This window comes from Pogona vitticeps, chromosome 5 (genome assembly GCF_051106095.1).
Source record: "Pogona vitticeps strain Pit_001003342236 chromosome 5, PviZW2.1, whole genome shotgun sequence".
In the NCBI taxonomy this organism is placed as follows: domain Eukaryota; kingdom Metazoa; phylum Chordata; class Lepidosauria; order Squamata; family Agamidae; genus Pogona; species Pogona vitticeps.
In genome coordinates this window covers 86,528,361-86,548,797 of record NC_135787.1, presented here as the reverse complement: position 1 = coordinate 86,548,797, position 20,437 = coordinate 86,528,361, and the positions used below count along the sequence as shown (strand labels likewise).

Sequence of the window (20,437 nt, the reverse complement as noted above, 5' to 3'; positions counted from 1 at the left end):
GGCACCAAATTTCCACCCATGTTGATTTTCAAAAGGAAAACATTTATAAAAGAAGTGATTCCATAAGGAGTTGTTGTACACATACATGAGAAAGGATGGATGGATGAAAATGGAATGAGAATATGGGTTGAAAAGGTGTGGTCCAAATGTCCTGGAGGACTTCTGAAAAATACTGCCTTATTAGTGCTTGACCAGTTTAAAGCACATATTAGCGAACCAACAAAAATGCTTCAAAGAAGTGAAGACTCATCTAACTGTAATTCCCGGAGGTCTTACCAGCCAGTTGCAACATCTTGATGTTTCCATCAACAAGCCATTTAAGGTTTTAATAAGAGAAGATTGGAACAAATGGATGGCTGCTGGTAATCATGATCTGACACCTACTGGACGAATGAAGAGGCTGTGTCAATCCTATCAAGTTTGTGAATGGGTGAAAACATCATGGGACTCAGTGAAGGAGAAAAATGTGGCATTAGCAATGCCTTAGATGGAAGTGAAGACGGTATATTATATGAAGACAGTGAAGAAAGTAATGTCAGTGATTGTGTGCGAATGAGCTTCCTAAATTCTGACTCTAGCGATGGTGAGTTCTTGGGGTTTCCAGAAAACTAGAGTACTCAAACCTTTAAGTCTCTCCATTTGTTAATGACAGTGGTAATGGTTCCTAATACCACTGTTGACTGCTGTTCCCTTTACATGGTTCAAATGTTATTCTGTTATAGTTTATTAAATATTTTATTACACTATTTGGTTCAAAATTTTTTCCCTGTTTTCCTCCTCTTAAAATTAGGTATGTCTTATGGTCAGTTGTGTCTTATGGAGCGAAAAATATGGTAACTTTGCTACGTTTCAATAAATAAGTTCTGTTTGCATTTACCAGACAAGCATTTGGGCAAACTTCTTTTATCTTGTGGGTAGAGGTAATCCACTGGTAGCAGTGAGGGAAACAAAGACTGGAACCTTTGTGAGGGCACAAAAAGTAGGTGCTTCATAGAGGTGAACATCACAATATGTATTCCCTCCTCTTATTAAAATTTTTGGATTGGTTTTTATACTTCATCTTATCAGTTCTCATCGAGTGTCATCTAATTTTGCTATGTTTGTAAATTACTTTCAATATTCTTATAAATATTTCCATTTGCCTTGCTAAGGCAGCAAACCAAGTCTCCTGTTAACAGTAAGATTGGTAAATAGCCACCAAAGCAAATAATAGGCTTTCATGAATCTGACTTTGTATCTACAAAGTATTATTTATTTATTATTTTGATTTATACCCCACCCCCCCAGACAGCGTCTACTCATAAAATCATTAAATAACAATAAAAACATCACACTCAAAAATGAACAACATTCATAATCATTAAAAACATTTAAACAATAATATAGCATAAGATGGGGAATCCAAGAACAGAAAGATAGAATTCAGGAATTGACATGACGGAAAGTATGTGCAGTTTCTGTAACTTAACACAGGAGGGCATTAATCTACTCAGTAGATGTTATCTCCTGGGTCTACAAATGCATTACATATTTTTAAATAATAAGAACTACATGTTATTACACTAATACCACATGACAACCTATACAGTTAGGACTTTGAAAAGTTCCTTTTTGGGAGTCACAATAACCACAATTCCCCAGCCAACATTCACTGCTAAAGGTTAATTGTTTTTTATGCTCTATTTGCACAGAAACCTCTGCAAACAAATTTGAGGAGTTTGGAAAAGAACAATATATTCTCAACATTGCAGCGTTTATTTGTGAAATTGTGGATGGCTTTTCTCTTTTAGCTGATCACATAAAAGGACTTGTTTCTTGCAAACAGTAGGCCAAGTCTATATTCTGCCTTATATGTCTCATTCTATCAGGACTATAAATTTTTTATAATTAATGAAAAGCTGAAATCCAGATCAAATGATAGTCCAAATGAGCAACAATTGGCACCTCTAAAATGGGGGTGGGGGTGGAATGCAGTACTGTCTCAATCAGTGATCTAGCAATCCAAAGTGAGCTTAGACACAAAAATACAAACTAGTTAGTCTTATAGTACTACATTATTGTTTGTTTGATTATTTCTAATATTTGTATACATAGTGTTTTTAGCTTTTAAATATTGCTTTTGTAAGTATGTAAGCTGCTTTGGGTCCTTTTCAAGGAGAAAGTAAGGTAAACATATTTCAAGTAAATAAATAAAAATAAACCACAGCTGCTTATTACCTTACTTTTTCTGGAAACCCTAAGTACGGCAAAACAAAAAACAAAAACAAAAACCTACCAAATCAAACAAAAACAAAAAACCTCAGCCACTTCAAGTTGGAAAAGCACCAAAAAGGTAAACCAAATCCCACCTAGTGATAAAGCAAAAGAATGGAAGTTGTAGTTGTTAAAGTGTCCATTTAGCTACATTTTCATTGAATTCTAGCCATGTCAAATTGTGTTTTTTTCCTGGTTTAAACTTTCAGCTTTGATTTTAAAATGAGGGTAAATGTGTATCTGCATTACACTGTTAGATGAGGTTTGTGCCTCTTTAATTATCACATAATCCATCCTATATTTTTTTTTGCCTTGCAATAAGGTAAACAATTTGAGCACAATGGAATAGGATTGCTCTATTCCAGTAAAGGTGAACCTTTTTGGGCCTGAGTGCCCAAACTGGGGAAAAAAAGTGGGCGGCAGGCGGCGGGGTAGGTAGCAGAAGTGATGGTGGTGGAAACAGAAGTGGCAGCAGAAGGGAGAATCCCAGGCAAGGAGGTGCCTCAAGACCCCACTCCGGATCTGCCACCAGCGCCAGCTGCTCCCGATCCTGGCCCAACACCTGTTGGGATGCCAGCAGCCGCCTCCTCAAGTTTGGCTGCAGGGGGGAGTAGCAATCTGGTGACTTATCTAGTGGCATAATCTTTTATTGTTTATATGAATCTGTGTCCCCTTCTGGTTACTTTAGGCAAGGGTCCCACAATATCCTTGCCAATGCATTGAAATGAGGTTGATATGATCAGTAAAGGGCACAGCTTAGCTTTAGTTTTATTGTTGCCCGTACCCTGCCTTTGACATACATCACAGCTTTGACAGTATGATTTTATTTGCTTCCCCATTCCTGGCCAGTAGAAATTCTGAGCTATTCTCTGCTTTGTGCGTGTGATTCCCAAATCAGCAGCAAAGGTGTCTTTATGTCACTTTTCCATTATCCTTTCCCTGTATTTAAAAGGGATCACCAGTTGTTTGTGAACATTTTCCCCTCCCCTCTGAGGATTTATTAAGACCTTTCTGTATAACAGGTCTTTCTCTACACAGAACCTTTCAGGGCTTTCAGGGGTTAGGGTTCCTTCTCTGGCTGACTCAAAGCATTGGTGTAATGTAGAATCCTGTCTTTGCTCTTGTTTAAACACATTTTCATGAGGATTCCTTATAACTAGCATGTGATCTGTTTCATTGTCTTCATTTCCTCCTATAATTTCATTAGAGATCTCACAATTGTCTTCATGTTTCTCTCTTTTCTCTATCTGGGAGCAAGTAGTGATTAAAACACTCTTTACATGCTCAGATAGATCTAACCCAATCAAACAGAGAGCAGGAAGTTAGTTCATGCGGACTACCTTCCACACTTCATTCCACCCTTGATATTTCATTGGTATTTGAGCCATAGGTAGTGTACTCAATTCAGCCCAAACCCTTTTATGGTTATGTATTCATTTCTCACTATATTTTTCTGAGGAATAATATCAGGATGCCAGAAAGTCACCTGAGAGCAGGTGGCTCTCCATGCTAGATATTTTGTATCATTTATATAAATGTTTTCACCAGAACAATGAAGGAGTTCCTGGTTACTTTCTATATAAAAGCATTGGACAATGTTGGCTAATGGTAGCTGTTTTTCCTGGTCCTCTGCCATCTGTTTTTCAGCATCATTTTCAATTGCCTCAGCTGTCTTTCCCTGCTGTTGTACATAGTGCACTTTCTTGGGTAAATTTGCCTCTCCTTTCTGTTGAACCTCTTTATTCTTTAAGATTTGGCATTGAGAAATAGGGCCCTTTTCCTCCACACCCAAAGCATGATTTAGGGACTCTGTTCAAAATATGGTGTTTTAGGGGCTCTTTGTTCAAAATATGGGGACCTGTCTCCCTTCCCTTCAAAGCTTTTATTCTTCTGTTGATTCTGCTTTGAGGGCTTGGCTCTAAAATGGCTTCCAGTATTTTGATTGTTTCTATAGTAATCCCTGGGTTCTTTCCTCCTTTCCTCCCAGCTTTTATCTCCAAGTCTAACCTCTGAATATTTGGGGTTTTTGATTTCTGAGATACAGTGGTGCCTCGCATAACGAGCGCACCGTATAACGACGAATCCGCATAGCGATCCCTTCTCCGGGATCGCTAATGCGGAGGCATAGCATCGTTCCCTATGGAAAAAACTCGCTTACCGAAGACGGGCTGAAGATGGGTGCCAGGAAGGAGCCGCCGCTGCCGCAAGAGTGGCTCACTGGCTCGCCCGCCACCCCCCCGCTTTCCCTCTTCCTCCTCGTCCTTCTCCTGATGCTCCCAGGGAGGAAGGCAGGCGGCGAGGCAGGCAGGCGAAGGGAGGGAAGCCGCACACTCGCGCGTCCTCCCCCCACTTTCCCTCTTCTCCTCCTCTTGCCGCCCCCCCAAGCCTCCCGCAGAGTCGGGCGATCAGCTGTTCGGCAGTTCTAAAATGGCTGCCGGACGCCCGAAATGGCCGCACACAGCGTTTTCGCGCCCTCTCCTCACTTACCGAGGGCGCGAAAATGGCTGCCGCTATGGAGGAAACTTCGCTGAACGGTAAGTTTAGGGCCCATTGGAACGCATTAAACGATGTTTAATGCGTTCCAATGGGCTTTTACGTTCCGTTTAGCGATGATTTCACATAGCAAGGGTTAATCCGGAATGGATTAACCTCGCTATGCGGGGCACCACTGTATAATCAGCAGCTTCACTGGTCTGCTGTACAGTTTTAGGCTTTTTGTCCCTAACCAAAAAAATTCAGTTCTCCAGGCAGAACTGAATAGAATTGTTCTAACCCAATAATATTTTTCATCTCATTTAAAGTTTCTACATTTGCCTGTTCCAGCCACTTCTCCAAGTATCTGACTAGATTGGCTCCCAATTGATAATATGATTCCTCAGGCTTTTTAATTAACTGTCTAAATTTCCTCCTGAGGTGCTCAGCATTGATTCCATATCTTGCAAAAACCAATTTTTTGAAAGCCCCATAGTCTCTTGCCTGATTTTGGGGCATTTGAGAATAAATCTCATTTAACTCTCCACTTCTTTCAGATCTTATCAGGATCATTCTCTCCTCATTCTTCACTTTATAATCCCAGCATGTCCTCTCAAAAGCACTGAGCAATGCCTTGGGGAAATCACCCTTTCTGAACTGAGGAAATTTCTTTAAGTCTGCTTTTGATAAATTCTCCTCAGGAAGTGAATTATTATTATTATTGTTTTGGGCTGATAATTCAAACTATCTCATTTCTAGTTGGAATTCCATCTCTTTTGCTCTCATAGCCATCTCTTTTTCTCTGGCCTCAGCCTCAGCCCTGAGTTGTAATTTTTTCCCTCAGCCTTGAGCTGTAATTCTTTTAATTTAAATTCCTTCTGCAATCTCCATCTATCAAACTCTTGGGAGGTTAACCCAATTTCTTTCCTTGAGGTATCTTCTTCCTGCGCCTCATGCTCAGCAAATTCAGAGCTTTCCTCTTCGTGAGGTAACCTTTGACCATCTGATACCTCCATTGTTAACACACCCTCTTAGAAGGCATGGTTTATTTGTTTTTCTTTTGGATAAGTTGGTTGGCTTAATAGAGGCAAATAGACAAGCCTCAGTTTAAAACCATTTTTCCTTTTCTGTGTTAGAGAGAGAGTGTGATGTATAGTAGCCTTCCGCTGGCTGCTGCTGATTGTTACTTAATTTCCTTAGGCCCCCCAGTTTTGCTGTCTCTGGTTCTGGTACACTGTATCTGTCAATGTCCAGACACCAAGCTTTTCTCATTAATATTTATTTTATTCTAGCCACAGTTAAATTTTGTTTTCTCAGCTATTTCCTTGACCCTGGCCTCCCTTCTATTCCCTTCAGTGCTCCTTTTTCAGAGCTTGGGATTCAGAGTTAGCTCCTTGGTCTTTCTCTAAGCTTGAAGTAAACTTTCAACACAGAATTATCCTCAGAGTCCTTTCCTGCTTTAGTCTTTCCATGATCAGGAGTCCCTTCCAAGCTATCCTTTGGCCCTTGACTAACTAGACTCAGATAATTTCTTTTCCCTTTCTTTGGCTTACTGGAATTTATTCCCTTCACATCCCACAGCTTATTGGAATTCAATTCGGATCCCACCAATGCTGCCACCACTTATGCTGTGCACCCCCAGTGTCCCTAATTTGTTTCCCTCAAACCCAGATCCACCTTTGGACACGACTTGCTCATTTCTCCTTTCACCAACTGCCCCCAGTGGATCTTTATCCATACTTTGCCAATGATGTTGCATAGAGACGTGTTATTAAATATAACTGATTATTTATTTGGTTGTTGAATCACACATGTAGGTTCATAGATGTTTTATTATGTTGCACCCATGAAACTTGGATATTAAACATGTTTCTTTATTTGTATTACTTCCCATCAATCACTGGAATAAGATCTGATGACTGTCTATTTTATTATACTTCTATCCTTTATTCTTTAACACATCAACCAACTACACCAATTGTCCAATCTCTCTCATAAACCTTCAAACCCTACTCTCTACTTCTCTCTCAGTCTCTAACTGTCCCTCTGATTCTGCCCTCCTGTCCTCTCATAGGATCCAGCTCTAGAGCTCCACATGATGGACAGGTGGGACCTGGGCATTCCGCCACAGTAGTCACATAAAGATGGAGTCTGTTAGGTTCTGTGTAAGATGAGTTAAAAGCAATGGAATGTGTGAGACTGTTTTTGCAGATTTACTGCCTGGTGCAGAGAAACATGGACAGAGATAAGAAGGCAAGGCAAGAGAGAGGCCTAGAGAAGACCAAACAAGAATACCGCTTAATTGGAGACAAGACAAAACACCTGTGGACTCATCAGAAATATGGATGGAGAATTTTGTTAAGCTTTCTTGCAATTAATTGGATAACGGCTAATAAGTGCCATGAAGAAGATCTTAAGACATGTACAAAAATGATTGTGTATGTAAAATGTTGATTTGTGGCATGTTTAGGAATGCTTAAAGAATGTAAGAGGAAAAAGGGTTGCTTTTTGAAAAGAGAGAAGGGGGGTGAACAGCCCAGCCAGAAACCAAGATGATTACTTAGTTTAGTTTTCAATATTTCTTATTTTGATAAGAAACAGCAGCTTTATTTAATCATTATAGTGTTTGAATATGTCTTATGCTTAATGCTTTTGCACAACAACTGTATTCTAATGAAACTTTATTTTCTTAATAAAACAATTATAATTCTTATAAAGGACTGGTTTCCTGAAACAGCAGGGCTTATACCTAAATCCAGTGGAGATTGGATGTCACTAAGTAGCTACTCTAATTACTAGGTCCTATTTTGCAGGGCTGCTGTATTGTCTAAGGAAGCACAAAGTCTATGCTTGATTGCTTTGGAAGTAAGCAAAGGTTTCTTTTAAGGTCAAGATATCCACAAGGCTTACACTACGCACTTCTGAGGCTTAAAGGACCTACCTCAGAGATAAAGGTGGTGATTTTGCACTCACAGTGACTCCTTGCCCAAACATCATACTTTCTTTAGGGAAAAGTGATCATTACACACTGTGTAGTCAAGATTGGCTACAATATACCCTCTTGTGCTCACTATCATTCACAAGGAGATACCAAGCAGTGGAAAATTCCAGAAACTCACTCCTTTTTTCACCAGTTAACCACTTCTCACCCAAAAACATAGAGAGAATATGAGTGAACAATCAATCATGAAATATTATTTGTTTGCAAGAGCTGGGGAGAGCTCTTAATGACAGGACATTGTGGAAGTCAGTAACTCATATAGAGCCAATGCACCCTCACATATCATCATCCCAGTCCTTGGAATAAAGTCTGAGAGAAAAAGGAAGGGAAGAAAACTATGTTGACTCTATGAGTTGTCCCACACAAGGCAGCACACACACAGCAGAGCCACAGCTAAGGAGAAAAGTCAGGAACGGGGAGGAGTGGCTTACCTCCCTTCTGTTTCCCTAAGATTCACTCCAATGTTCTCTCATGCTGTAGCTGTCCTTGGAAGCTGTTGCTACTGTCTCCTTGTTCATGAATAAACCAGGTAAACATACATGGAAGTAAACTGGGTAAACTTACAGTTAAACCAGGTAAAACCTGCCCTGAGATCAACCCCAGCCACAAAGCAAAAAACCAGTAATTTCACAGCTGAAATGAGTGAGCTGCTAAATATTATTCTCTATTTTTAAATATATATTTTAAATATTTTCACAGGAAGGAGTTTAATGTTTGGCAAAGAAGGAGCCGAATCTTTTACAATCACTGAATGGTATTCTGAGTGGCGGGGTTAAAAGTTCAGTCCATTTAGAATGCTAGCAATTAATGTCTGTAGGCATCCTTCAGTCTCGAGAGACTATGGTAACGTGCTCTGAATAGAGGTCTTGGAACAACGTCCAGCCTGGCTGAGAAGGCCAATTTGAGAGTGACAATCCCTTCCACACTGAAGACAAATAAAATATGTCCCCTCTCCAGCTCCCTGATTTTGTTGGTTTTGGGACTGTGTCTTTGCCTTTGCCTGCTGAATAAGTATCTCTTCAAATTGGAAGAGGCCATGCTGCACTGTCTGCCTCCAGGCTGAATGCTCAGATGTCAAATTTTCCCATTTGATGAGGTCCATTCCTAAGGCCTTCACATCCCGTTTGCAAATATCCTTGTATCGCAGCTGTGGTCTCCCTCTGAGGGGCTTTCCCTGCACAAATTCTCCATAAAGGAGATCTTTTGGAATCCGACCATCAGCTATTACTGCGACATGCCCAAGCCAACGTAGACGTCACTGTTTCAGTAATGTATACATGTTAAAAATTTCAGCTTGTTCTAGGACGACTCTATTTGGAACTTTGTCCTGCCAGATGATACCAAAAATGTGTCGGAAACAATGCATATGGAACATTTTCAATCTCCTCTCCTGCTGTGCACAAAGGCTCCAGGACTCACTGCAGTACAGGAGTGTACTCAGGACACAGGATCTATAGACCTGGATCTTGGTATATACGCCATCTGGTTCTTATTAAGCCATATTCTCTTTATGAGTGTAGAGAATATGGTAGCTGCTTTGTCAATGCGTTTATCCAGCTCAACATCTAGGGAGAGAGTGTCAGAGATGGTTGAGCCAAGGTACACAACATGGATAACCTCCAATTCTTGTGTGGAAATGTTTACAGAGGGAGGTAAGTTCACGCCCTGGCCCATGACTTGTGTTTTCTTCAGGCTGATTGTTAATCTGAAGTCTTGGCAGGCCTTAGTAAAACGATTCATAAGTTGTTGGAGCTCTTCAGCAGAATGGGCAACAACAGGTGCATCATTGATAAAGACGAACTTTCCATGTATTTCAGCTGGACTTTGGTTTTCGCTCTCAATCTAGAGAGATTAAAGAGCTTTCCATCTGATCTAGTCCAGAGATAGACACCTCCTGTTGCAGTTCCAAAGGCAATGCTTCAGCATGAAAGCAAAAAAGATCCCAAAGAGGGTTGGCATGAGGACACAGCCCTGTTTCACTCTGCTTCTGATGTCAAAGGGATCTGACGTTGAACCATCAAAAACTACAGTGCCCTTCATTTCCTAATGAAAGGACCTGATGATGTTAAGGAGTTGAGTTGGAGATCCAATCTTGGGAAGTATTTTTAAAAGACCATCCCTGCTAACCAAATCAAAGGCCTTTGTAAGATCTACGGAGGCCACAAAGAATGGCTGTCATTGTTCCCTACATTTCCCCTGTAACTGTCTGAGGGAAAATACAGAGTCAGTGGTGAATCTATTAGGTCAAAATTCACACTGTGATTATGTATAGACTCTGCAAGCACCTGGAATCTCTTCAGCACGACACAGGCAAGCAGCTTCCCTACAACACTGAGAAGAGAGATGCTACGGTAGTTGTTGCAGTCATCCCTGTCTCCTTTGTTCTTATACAATGTGACGATGTTTGCATCCTTCATGTCCTGTGGTATTCTACCTTCACTCCAGCAAAGACACCTGGGAAGGATAACACCCCTGTTAAAGTGTTGAAGTGGTGCAAAGAGATAATCACCACTAAGCTGTATGGAATTTTTTTCTTTGCTGGAGTGAAGGTGAAAGGGGTAGAAAGGAAATGGGGTGGAGAGGACCCTGGAAGGGATAGGAAGGAAATGGAGTGGACAGGACCCCAGAAGGGGTGGAAATGGAAAGGGCTGAAGAGAACCCTGGAAGGGGTGGAAAGGAAAGGGGATGGACACGACCCTCAAAAGGATGGAAAGGAAATGGGGTGGAGAAAACTTTGGAAGGGACAGAAACTGGAGAGAACTTTGGAAGGCGCAGAAAGGGGGTGGAGAGGACCCTGGAAGGGATGGAAAGGAAAGGGGGTGGAGAGGATTCTGGAAGGGATGGAAAGGAAATAGGGTGGAGAGGACTTTGGAAGGGATGGAAAGAAAATGGGATGGAGAGGACTTTGGAAGGGATGGAAAGGAAAGGGGGTGGAGAGGACCTTGGGGGGTGGAAAGGAAAGGGGTTGGAGAGGACTTTGGAAGGGAAGGAAAGGAAAGGGGTTAGAGAGGACCCTGGAGGGGCAGAAAGGAAATGGGGTGGAGAGGACCCTGGAAGGGCTGGAAAGGAAAGGGGTTGGAGAAGACTTTGGAAGGGATGGAAAGAAAAGGGGTTGGAGAGAACCCTGGAGGGTTAGAAAGGAAAGGAGTTGGAGGGGACCTGGAAGGGATGGAAAGGAAATGGGGTGGAGAGGACTTTGGAAGGAGAGGAAAAGAAAAGGCTGGCAATTAATAAGGATGCCCAAATTCAAAGAGTTGTGTTCACTTTAAAATCACTAATTTTAAAGTATGTATTAAAGCCATGAATCACTGAATTCTGTCCAAATGAAAAAAGGGGCCTGACTGACAATTTTTTCCAGATATGCAAATCTGGTCTTATAAATGTATTTGATCTGCTTTAAATCTACTGGAGCTCAAGGTCACTTGCTTCTGCAAGAGGGTAAAATTGTCACTTTTTAAAAAAAATCAGATCTTGAAAACCCTTTGCCTGAACATCTCCAAATTTGGCACAAAGTAAGAACAGGCATTCCATTATATACGTGCCCAATTTGATGCTGATCTAATGTCCACTTCCATAATTATATATTTTTTGCTTGGGGCAACCCCAATTTTATACTTGGCTTATGGAATGCTGAATCCTACGCTCAGCACAATATATTGGTGCCCTCCCAGGCACCAGTAAAACAGCATGGACCAGATATAAGCATCAAAGCTATGCCAACATCTAATAAGGCCACCCTAGCCATAAAGCAAAATACAGTAATTTCACAGCTTATAAAAATGAGCTTCTGAGTATTTGTTCTGTACAGTTGGAGCACGGTATCCACAGGGGATTGGATCCAAGCCCCCTGATGGATACCTGAAACAGCAGATGTGAAGCATTTCCAGGTGTGGGGTTTTTTTTGTGTGTGTGTGCACGGTTGAAAGAGGGAGCACTGGCCAAGTCTTGCAAAAGGACTGGGTTTCCCTGCCCTTCTGCTCACAAAGGAGGCTTCCCTGAAACCAGGAGCTGCTGCCTCCCCTGCCAACCCCAGCAAATGTGGCTTCTCAATTTCATTAGAAGCTGCTTCTGTCAGAGAAGTCAGGCCACAATTGTATTTCCATTAAGCTACCTGTATATAATATAGTTTCTGGTTCCATCTAGTGGCTGATCCTGGTAATATACCTTGATAACGTCTATTTCAGAGTTTTGTTTGTTTATTTAAATTTAAATTTATTGTCAGTCAATGTATATACACCGTATATACATACAACGAAATTCACAAACTGATCTCTAGAGTGCCAAGCTGCTTCATGTACCTGTGCCACCCTATTATCTGCCAGTTTATTATTTATTTATTTATTTATTTGTTTGTTTGTTTGTTTGTTTGTTTATGCCACTGGATAAGTGAAACCACATGTACTGATTCTGCGTATAAGTAGTCCTACTGTATTCTTTCTAAAAAGTACATATAAAATATTTTCAATATTTGTTTTTTTTTAAATACGGTGTTTTCCCAAAAATATGACAGGGTCTTATATTAATTTTTGCTCCAAAATGCAGTAGGGCTTATTTTCAGGGGATGTGTTATTTTTTTCATGTACAACAATATACATTTATTCAAATACAGTCATGTTATCTTCTGATTGCTGCACAATGGTGGAGGGTAGGGTTTCACTTAACTGGGGCTTACTTTGGGGGTAGGGCTAATATTATGAGCTTCCTGAAAAATCATACTAGGGCTTATTTTCAGGTTAGGTTTTATTTTCGAGGAAGCAGGGTACTTTTGTGTCTCCCGTTTTTACAACCAGACACATAGTCCCTTGCAAGCATGATTCTGATAAGCCTCTTCAGGTAGGAAGAAGTTAAAAAGTTACCTAAGAGTCAGCTAATTGGGTTGTGATAGACAGGGTCAAAAGTTCAGGTTGCCCAAAATGTGGAGCTGCTTTCTCCTTTGAAAACTTATGTGGGGAGATTGTTTGATGTCAGAAATCCTGAGATAATGCTTATCTCCCTTCCCTGCCTACAAATGTATACAGCATTTTATTCTACAAAGCTGCCACCACCAAAACATTGTAGCTGTTTTTCCTTTTGGAAAGGCCTTTTCTGAGGATCAGTATTTCAGCTCCTCTAGTCTGGGAACTAGATAGGATGAATGTTTCCCTACTGGTTCTTCTGGACTGTCCCTAAAGGCAGTTCAGAAAGTTCAGCTGGTGCAAAATGTTGCAGCAGACTGTTGACTAGGGCTGGATCATGTGACTCCTTCCTCAGTAAACAGCTTCACTGACTGCCAGTTTGTTTGAGGGCCCTATTCAAAGTTGCTGGTCATGCCCTTTAAATCATCTCAAGCTCAGATCCAGGCTACTGAAAGTTCATATTTTTTCTATGAGTCCCCATGTGTATTAAGATTCTCTGGGGAGTGTTTTCTATTAGTTCCACAACTTTCACAAGCATATCTGGTGAGGATTCAAGAGAGGGCTTTTTCTATGGCTGCTCCCAGATGTGGAACTTCCTTCTTTGAGACGTACACTTGATCCTTTCACTTCTTCTGCTGGCAACTGAAAACTTCCCTTTTTAGATTCTGTCATTATGTTCCAAAATCAAAATTAGGATGTTTGGGGGAAGAGACCTGAATTATCAGCATGTCAGATGGACAGCATTTCATTTTGCTACATGAAAGTGGAATCACAACGTAACCCCATCACAGGTCAGCCAGCAATCTTTATCCCATCATTTGACTGGTTATTTCAAATCAATAAGTAAACTTCAGTTTTCCTTCCCTCTGCAGCCCATAGGCATGTTCAATATCCTTCCTGACTATCACACCTTCTGTTTTAACATCTGTTTCACATTTTTTTTCTATTAGCTTTTGTAGCATTCAGCCCTGCCCTCACCTGTCCGTCACAGCTGAGCAGTGGAAAAGGTGCCAATGAGTGAATGGAAGGTGGTGTTAAAGGGGGAGGGGCTGGGATATAAAGGGGGGTGTATGGAGTATGAGAAGAGTTTTGGGAGATCTGTGAGTCTGTGAAAATGTGAGCCAGAAAGTCAGTGAGAGTAGGGTTCTGTGTGTCAGTGAGTTCAGTGAGTGAGAGAAATTGATTAGCAACTTGTGATTTACCTATTATATATTACTGATCAAATAAACAAATTTAAGTTTCAAAGCAACACATGTCTCAGTAAATAATTGGTACTGAATTGGTATTGGTGGCAGCAACTAAAGAAGAGTGAGCACCTCCTAAAGGCCTGAGATAATAGAGGCTTCAGTGCGCTCGCAACAGCTTTCTTCTCCTTACTTCAGCACTCAAGATTCATAAGATTATGGAGAAGTTAAAAAATACCACTTACATTTTTGAACCCTCTGTAGAGGATCTGAAGTTCCTTCTTTGTGAATTTGCTCTGTGCTTCCAGTAGTTCAAGGGCTTCAGGTCGATGTCGTATAGTAGCCATTTCCATCTCATCTTCTACACTGTCTGGAAGACCAATCAAAAATAAAAATCAACAAAAAGTAACCCACAATCTTCCAAAGCATAAAGGATGAGTAAAACAAGAAACCTGAGATTTGTCAGGAGTAGAAATAGTGTATCGAGGTAAAGGCAGCACTTGACAATCAGTAAAAATCTTTGTAACTGACTATCTGGCTCTTCAATTACATGACATTGTCAACAAACTGATGTGGTTGGTTACTCTAACTACGTGATTTCTTCTTTATGCTCTTAATATCCACAATTTTGCTACTTAAACAAAACCAAACATAATCTTTTACAAAATCCAGGTGTACAAAACCAAGCTTTGATCCATTCAAGACTTCGGTATTTCCCCTCTGAACTGTGAATGTGAACCTCATGATATACTATCCTCAGAATTCAAGTTGAAAAGATTCATTGCCACCCCATTTAGTCACTTGTTTGAGGCAGAGACTGAAGGACAAAAGACAGATTCAGAGAAATGGGTCTTTCCTGCTCTTATATCATTTTCCTCAGAAGAACACAATCGCTTTTGCTCCATGTGACTCTGGAATTATATCTTTTTGCAACTTGAGGATCCTCCTTCACCAAATGGATCTCTCCAAATATGTGTCTTGATCCTAAAAACATCTTGGGACACAAGGTTGAGAACTATTTGTTCTTTATTTCCCTTTTCATCTGTTCTCTTTTCTCCTCAAGAGATTAAAAATAGGAGAAACAGCATTCCTCTTTTTTATTTTTAAAGTTTTTTGGGGAGAACAGCTGAAGGACGTACATAATTCTAGGCTCACAGTAGTAGCATAGGAAATAAATAAGCTCACAACAGAAACACACACCCAACTATCAAGTAATCAACCTGAAACCACCTGAAGCTGTTTTACATGGCAAACAGAAACTCTGGGAAGAGGAAAAAGTGAAAACAGACCTAACATGGAGTTCATTCTTGGTACAGTAAGGTAGGAGACCTGAAACACCATGACACTACAAGGTGCCAGGGATGGCAGGTCTTGAATGAAGACTTCCAGCAGCTTATCTCCAATTTGTTATCTCTGCCATATCCAGTGCTGTGACACTTCAACCACCCAGACATATTATGTAAGTCAAGAATGCAATATGAGGGGTCCAAACTTATATGGGTGCCATTTGTTTCTGCCAAGGAGGGTCTCTCAGGCTTGGGACATCTGGGTAGGCATGGCAGTAGTCACATGTCCAGCACAATGGGGAAGAGTCGGATGCTTGGGATTCCTTTGCTGGCCCCTGATTGGCCAGTGGGGATTGAAGCTCCCTGGCCAGACTTGTATTGGCTGGCAGACGAATCCAAGGAAATGACTATGGAACAGGCAGATTGGAAGAGGGGAGTTTCCACTCTGGTCTGCCTGCCCATCTTAAAACAGAAGGGTACAGCCACTCCCTATCCAGCCTGCAGCTCACTGGCCTCCCTTCCCCCCTCCCTCCTTCTTTTATGGTGGTGGAATCAGGTGATGTTTTAGGTTGTTGCACAAGTTTTAAAGGTTGGGTGTATCACTACACTGACTTTGTGCAGTCAATTACTGTATTTTTGTTCGCAGTTTGAGGCATTGGGGTTGGATCTGGACAGTTTAAAGGTGAAGACTAATTGCCCAGAATGATGAACAAACCTCCTTGCATGAAGAGACTGGGACAAGGTCATGGTTTGGTCCAGCTCAGGGGCCTATTGGCCCAACGCCTGCTCTCAGGTGTCAAAGAATCATGGAGTGCCATATGCCTTGTGGCTTCCAGAAGATGGCTACATCTGGTGGAACTTTTAGCAGCTGCTGAAGTAAACGGTGGTGGGCATCGGGGAGCATTTGGGCTTCCCAGCGCACCAGATCCAATGTCCCAGTGCTGGCCAGGGACTGCAGCTTTAACCAATACAGTTGTATCATTTTTCTCTTGTAAGAAATGTGTGTATTGTATTTCTTTGGTTAAGTTCAGAGAGCGCAGACGGTCAATCTGTAATAGGTCAGCAAATAGCTTGATAGCTGATGCCAAATTTAGTCAGTTAGCCTCACAAACCACTGAAAAAAGATCTATCTAATTTATATTCTGCCTTTCCATTAAAAATAATGTTAAGGTGGCTTACAAACATTTAAAAGAATAAAAAATGATTTTTAGCTTAAAAAATAAAAATTAAATCATTAAAACCAACTCCATTATAAATATTATTAAAATTAAGTCAATATATTTAAATTGTTTAAATTAACAAAAGATAACGATTAAAAATGACACACCACTGCTGGTTATCAAGCCACTCCTTCCAAGCCAGGCTTCTCCAGAGCTACATGTTTTGAGGAGCAGTTCAGATTACCCTGCCCTGCCAGTTTCACTTACTATGGGATCGCCAAATCATCGCTGAACAGGTTTCTTGCCTCAGGTCTATTTCTCTAGCATCTGCTTGCATCAGACTCAAACTGTGCATCAGTCGGACACTAAACAAAGCCCCAAGCCTTGCAACCATGGGCATCTGGTTAATATTTCACTATAGAAGAGTTAACATTGTACAGTGGGGTCTTGACTTAAGAACGGCTTGAGTTAAGAACATTTTGACTTAAGAACCACTCTCATAGGAAAATATTGACTTGACTTAAGTACTTAGATTTGAGTTAAGAACTGAAAAAAAAACCACGTGGGGGGCAGGGAAAGTGCAAAATTTGAACTTTCAGTTAACTGTTGGCCAGTGAAAAGGGTGCCTGTCTGCTTCCTCACTCCTCCCAGCGTTTCGAGAGTGGGTTGGGAGTCTTCAGACTGCCTGGTACTGCCTGGACTGTATTTTCCCTGCCTTCCCTGAACCTTTCTTGACCTAAGAAAAAAAGAAACAAAATATCCCCCTCTAGTGGTCGAAGGCGGAATAGCAGCTTCCCATTAGTTTCTATGGACGGAAAAGAGCAGATACGGATCAAATGGTTTTCAATGCCTTCCTATGGGAAATGCAGATTTGACTTGAGAACTTTTTGACTTGAGAACCGCCTTCCAATACGGATTAAGTTCTCAAGTCAAGACCCCACTGTATAGCTTGGACATGATGTACTCTAAAGAAGTTTTATTGTGAATCCTGCATCTTTTTTGTTTGTTGGTTTGTATTTTTCATGGTGACAGTAATATACTTTCACAAAAATTAAACTCAGCATTCAGCATAACATTTGCTTAAGAACTTGGGGACAAATCTTCTATTTTGTTTTAGAATAACAGCTCACTCCTCTTCAGAAAACCATGTTGAACTAAAACAACATAAACATTACAATAACAAGAATGGTGTTTAACTTCATACTTAGAGAAAATATAAAGTAGTGTTTTAATAGTGTTAATGTCCAATTTTATTCTCTTTATTCCCAGAATGAACTAATTAAAATAACAATGCTGAAAACTGTTATGTCCTGATTAACTAAATTTAAAGCTTGATCAGAATGCCATTTGTCCTGCTTTACGATATACATCATATCACCACTTTCTCTGACAACTAAATTATGTTTTGCTTATACAGTACTAGCCAATAATTTCATACATATGACTTTCTGAGGTTTTTTGCTGAGCATGCCCCCTCCCCCGTAAGAAGAACACTATTTCATACCAGTTTTGCCTGGTGTGGTCTGACAAAGCAGACTTTTGATGTATGTGTAGTTTATGTTTCAAGTGATGTAAGGTATGGAGGTGTCTAGTATCTCTTGTTCCCCAGCTGAGAAGCATAAATAGCAATATACACTTTTTATTTTACTTTTTAAAGATTTTGCTGTGCAATTAGTTCTAGACAGCAAATAACAAAGTGGGTTAATGCTCAGTGATTTGCTCTTGCTGACCTAGTACTATTTTCTGCTGTTCTAGAACAAAACATGTTAGAGTCTCCCATCACTAAAAGCCATCTAAACAATCTCATAACTCATTTGCTGTTTTAAAAAATCAGGGATGTGGAAACAGGTTTGACCAATGGTAGGATTGAGTGAAAGTGACAGGCTTTGTCTTTTAATGCAAATTGGTAGACTTACTGTAGGGTGTGACTAGACAATCCAGTTGGATTGGGCGTGATAGGTCTAAACAGGGTGGCTTTTAGGTGCAGTATGTTCTTTGGGGTATCCTTGCACCCACATGCAAGGATGAGGTGGTTTCAGAACAGAAAACCATGTCACCTCTCAAAATGACCCTATTTAGCCCCAACACCCTCTTCTGTCTCCCCTTGCCTGGGGAGTGGGGGAAATGCTGCATTTTTTTTTAAAAAAAGTATAGATCAATCTTATACAGTGGTGCCTCGCTTAACGGGCACTCAGTTTAGCGATGAAATCGCTTAGTGACGACTTTTTCAGAGTGTTTTTGCGCTTCGTTTAGTGATGGTCCCTATGGGCGATTTTCGCTTAGCGATGGTTGGGACCATGCTTTGCATAGCGATTTTGGGTCCCCTGTTTCGCTTAACAATGGTTTAAACAGCCTCATGTTTGCTGTTTTTTAAATGTTTTTTTGTTATTTATAAAGTTAAAGTTTACTGTTTAAAATATTTGAAATCATAAAGTGCACTTAATAAACCCTTTGTTAACCAAATTTGACTTTGTTCTGACTCTTTTTTTAATTTGTTGTTGTATTCCCCCCCCCCATTGAGATGCATTGAATAGGTTTTAATGCATTTCAATTGGGGAACTGTGTTTCGCTTAGTGATGTTTCCTATGGCAATTTTCGCTTAAGGACGGCAATTTATTCCTATTGGAATGGATTATCTGGTTTTCAATGCATTTCAATGGGAAACCGCGTTTCACTTAGCGATGAAATCGCTTAACAGCAATTTTTTGAGCACATTAACATCGCTAAGTGAGGCACCACTGTACTGATGAATCAGTTTGCCACCAAGTAACATAGGGTGAACATTTAGGTGGGGGGGGGGAGAGAAAAAATCTGCATCTCTCTGCATCCCAGCAGGGGAATGGAGGAAAGCTGATTTTTTAAAAAATTGATATGTAGCATGCCAGCAAATCAGCTTGCTGCCAAGGGCCACCAAGAGACATAGCACTAGGGTTTTAACAAGAACCAAGCAATAAGCAAAAAGAGAGAGAGGTCTCCCTCCTCTTTCTCCTCTATCTCCATCTCTAGTAAATCTGGGATTTGTTTGTTTGTTTGTTATTTTACTTTTTTCCTTTATTGATAGGTGACATAGGGGAATCTGCTTCAGTTCCATCCCCCTGATCACACATCCTGGAGCAATCCTACCCACAATAAAAGAACAGTAGCCTCTGCCAGGAATTCCAAAAGGAATGGGCAGGCATGGAGAAGTGTTGGTCTCGTTTGCAGTAACTAGATTACTGTGGAGCGGAATTGGTTTTGATGACAACAACATTGCACTTCTTATTTCTCAGCATTGCTGGCAGACCAAAAGCCAGCAATTAGGAATGAAATCCTAAAAACCTATAGGTGAGATGACATGTTCACAAAATAACTTTTGAATTATTTTGCATAATACAATAAAGACTAAAGCTTCTGAATTAGAAATTAAAGGCTTCTAATAATTTGAACAATTTAAACATATGTATCATGTATTTGAAAGTTTAGTCTCCATTGTTTTATCGCAAAGAAAGTCAGAAGCACTTCCCGTTTCAAGGAGCAAATTCTGATTTTTAAGTCATGCCAAACAGCCTATGAACAGTTGCTAGAAGCTGCTGTGCAAACTCAGTGTCTCAAATAATGCTTTTCTTTAAATAAAAACTTTTATTGTTCTCTAATTTGTAAGGGAGCATGAATAAGTTTGTTTTACAGTCTCGGCAAGAATGGTTTTCCAGATATGAACCTGCCGTCTTGGAATATACGCTTTCACTCTGCACTTTATGCCTGTTCAGATTCTAGTTGTCTTGGTCTTGATAATAAGACAAAGGACAGCCTTCCCTCAAAGTATTCTTAGCCAGAGCTTTGAAATAATTTATTATTATTTGTATTTGTTGAAATGTAATTAGGGTGTTTTTTGTTTTGTTTTGGGTTTTTTTTCCCTAACATGGCATAATGGCAGGAACTGGACATTTTAACTTAATTTAACACATTCAGTATTACATTACAGGGCAACGTTAATCACTGTTAATCACGTCTGTGCCCATTGCCTAGGAGGCCACAAGATGAGCAGTTTCCCATTAATTGTTAAAGGTTATATCCCAATCCTTCTGTTATCTAATGGAAAAGGTGTTAGGGGTGGGAGTGGTGTTTAACTCATTCTAATCCAGCATGCAAAAATGTCACTGAGCAGTCAGTATTTAAACACTAACGTTGTGGAAAGAAGTCTATCTGC

At 40.5% G+C, this 20,437-nt stretch overlaps 1 protein-coding gene across 10 annotated transcripts in view; it reads right to left on the bottom strand.

Annotated features, from left to right (window-relative positions):
- Positions 1-20,437, bottom strand: part of KCNIP4 (potassium voltage-gated channel interacting protein 4) — a 522,091-nt gene that overhangs the window by 93,664 nt on the left and 407,990 nt on the right. For 9 of the 10 annotated variants that reach the window (XM_073001089.2, XM_020780441.3, XM_078394057.1 and 6 more), the window contains one exon: positions 14,051-14,175. In XM_073001089.2, coding sequence (XP_072857190.1) covers positions 14,051-14,175 — 125 coding nt within the window. The remainder of the gene's footprint in view (positions 1-14,050; positions 14,176-20,437) is intronic. The other variant, XM_078394056.1, reaches the window with a different exon arrangement.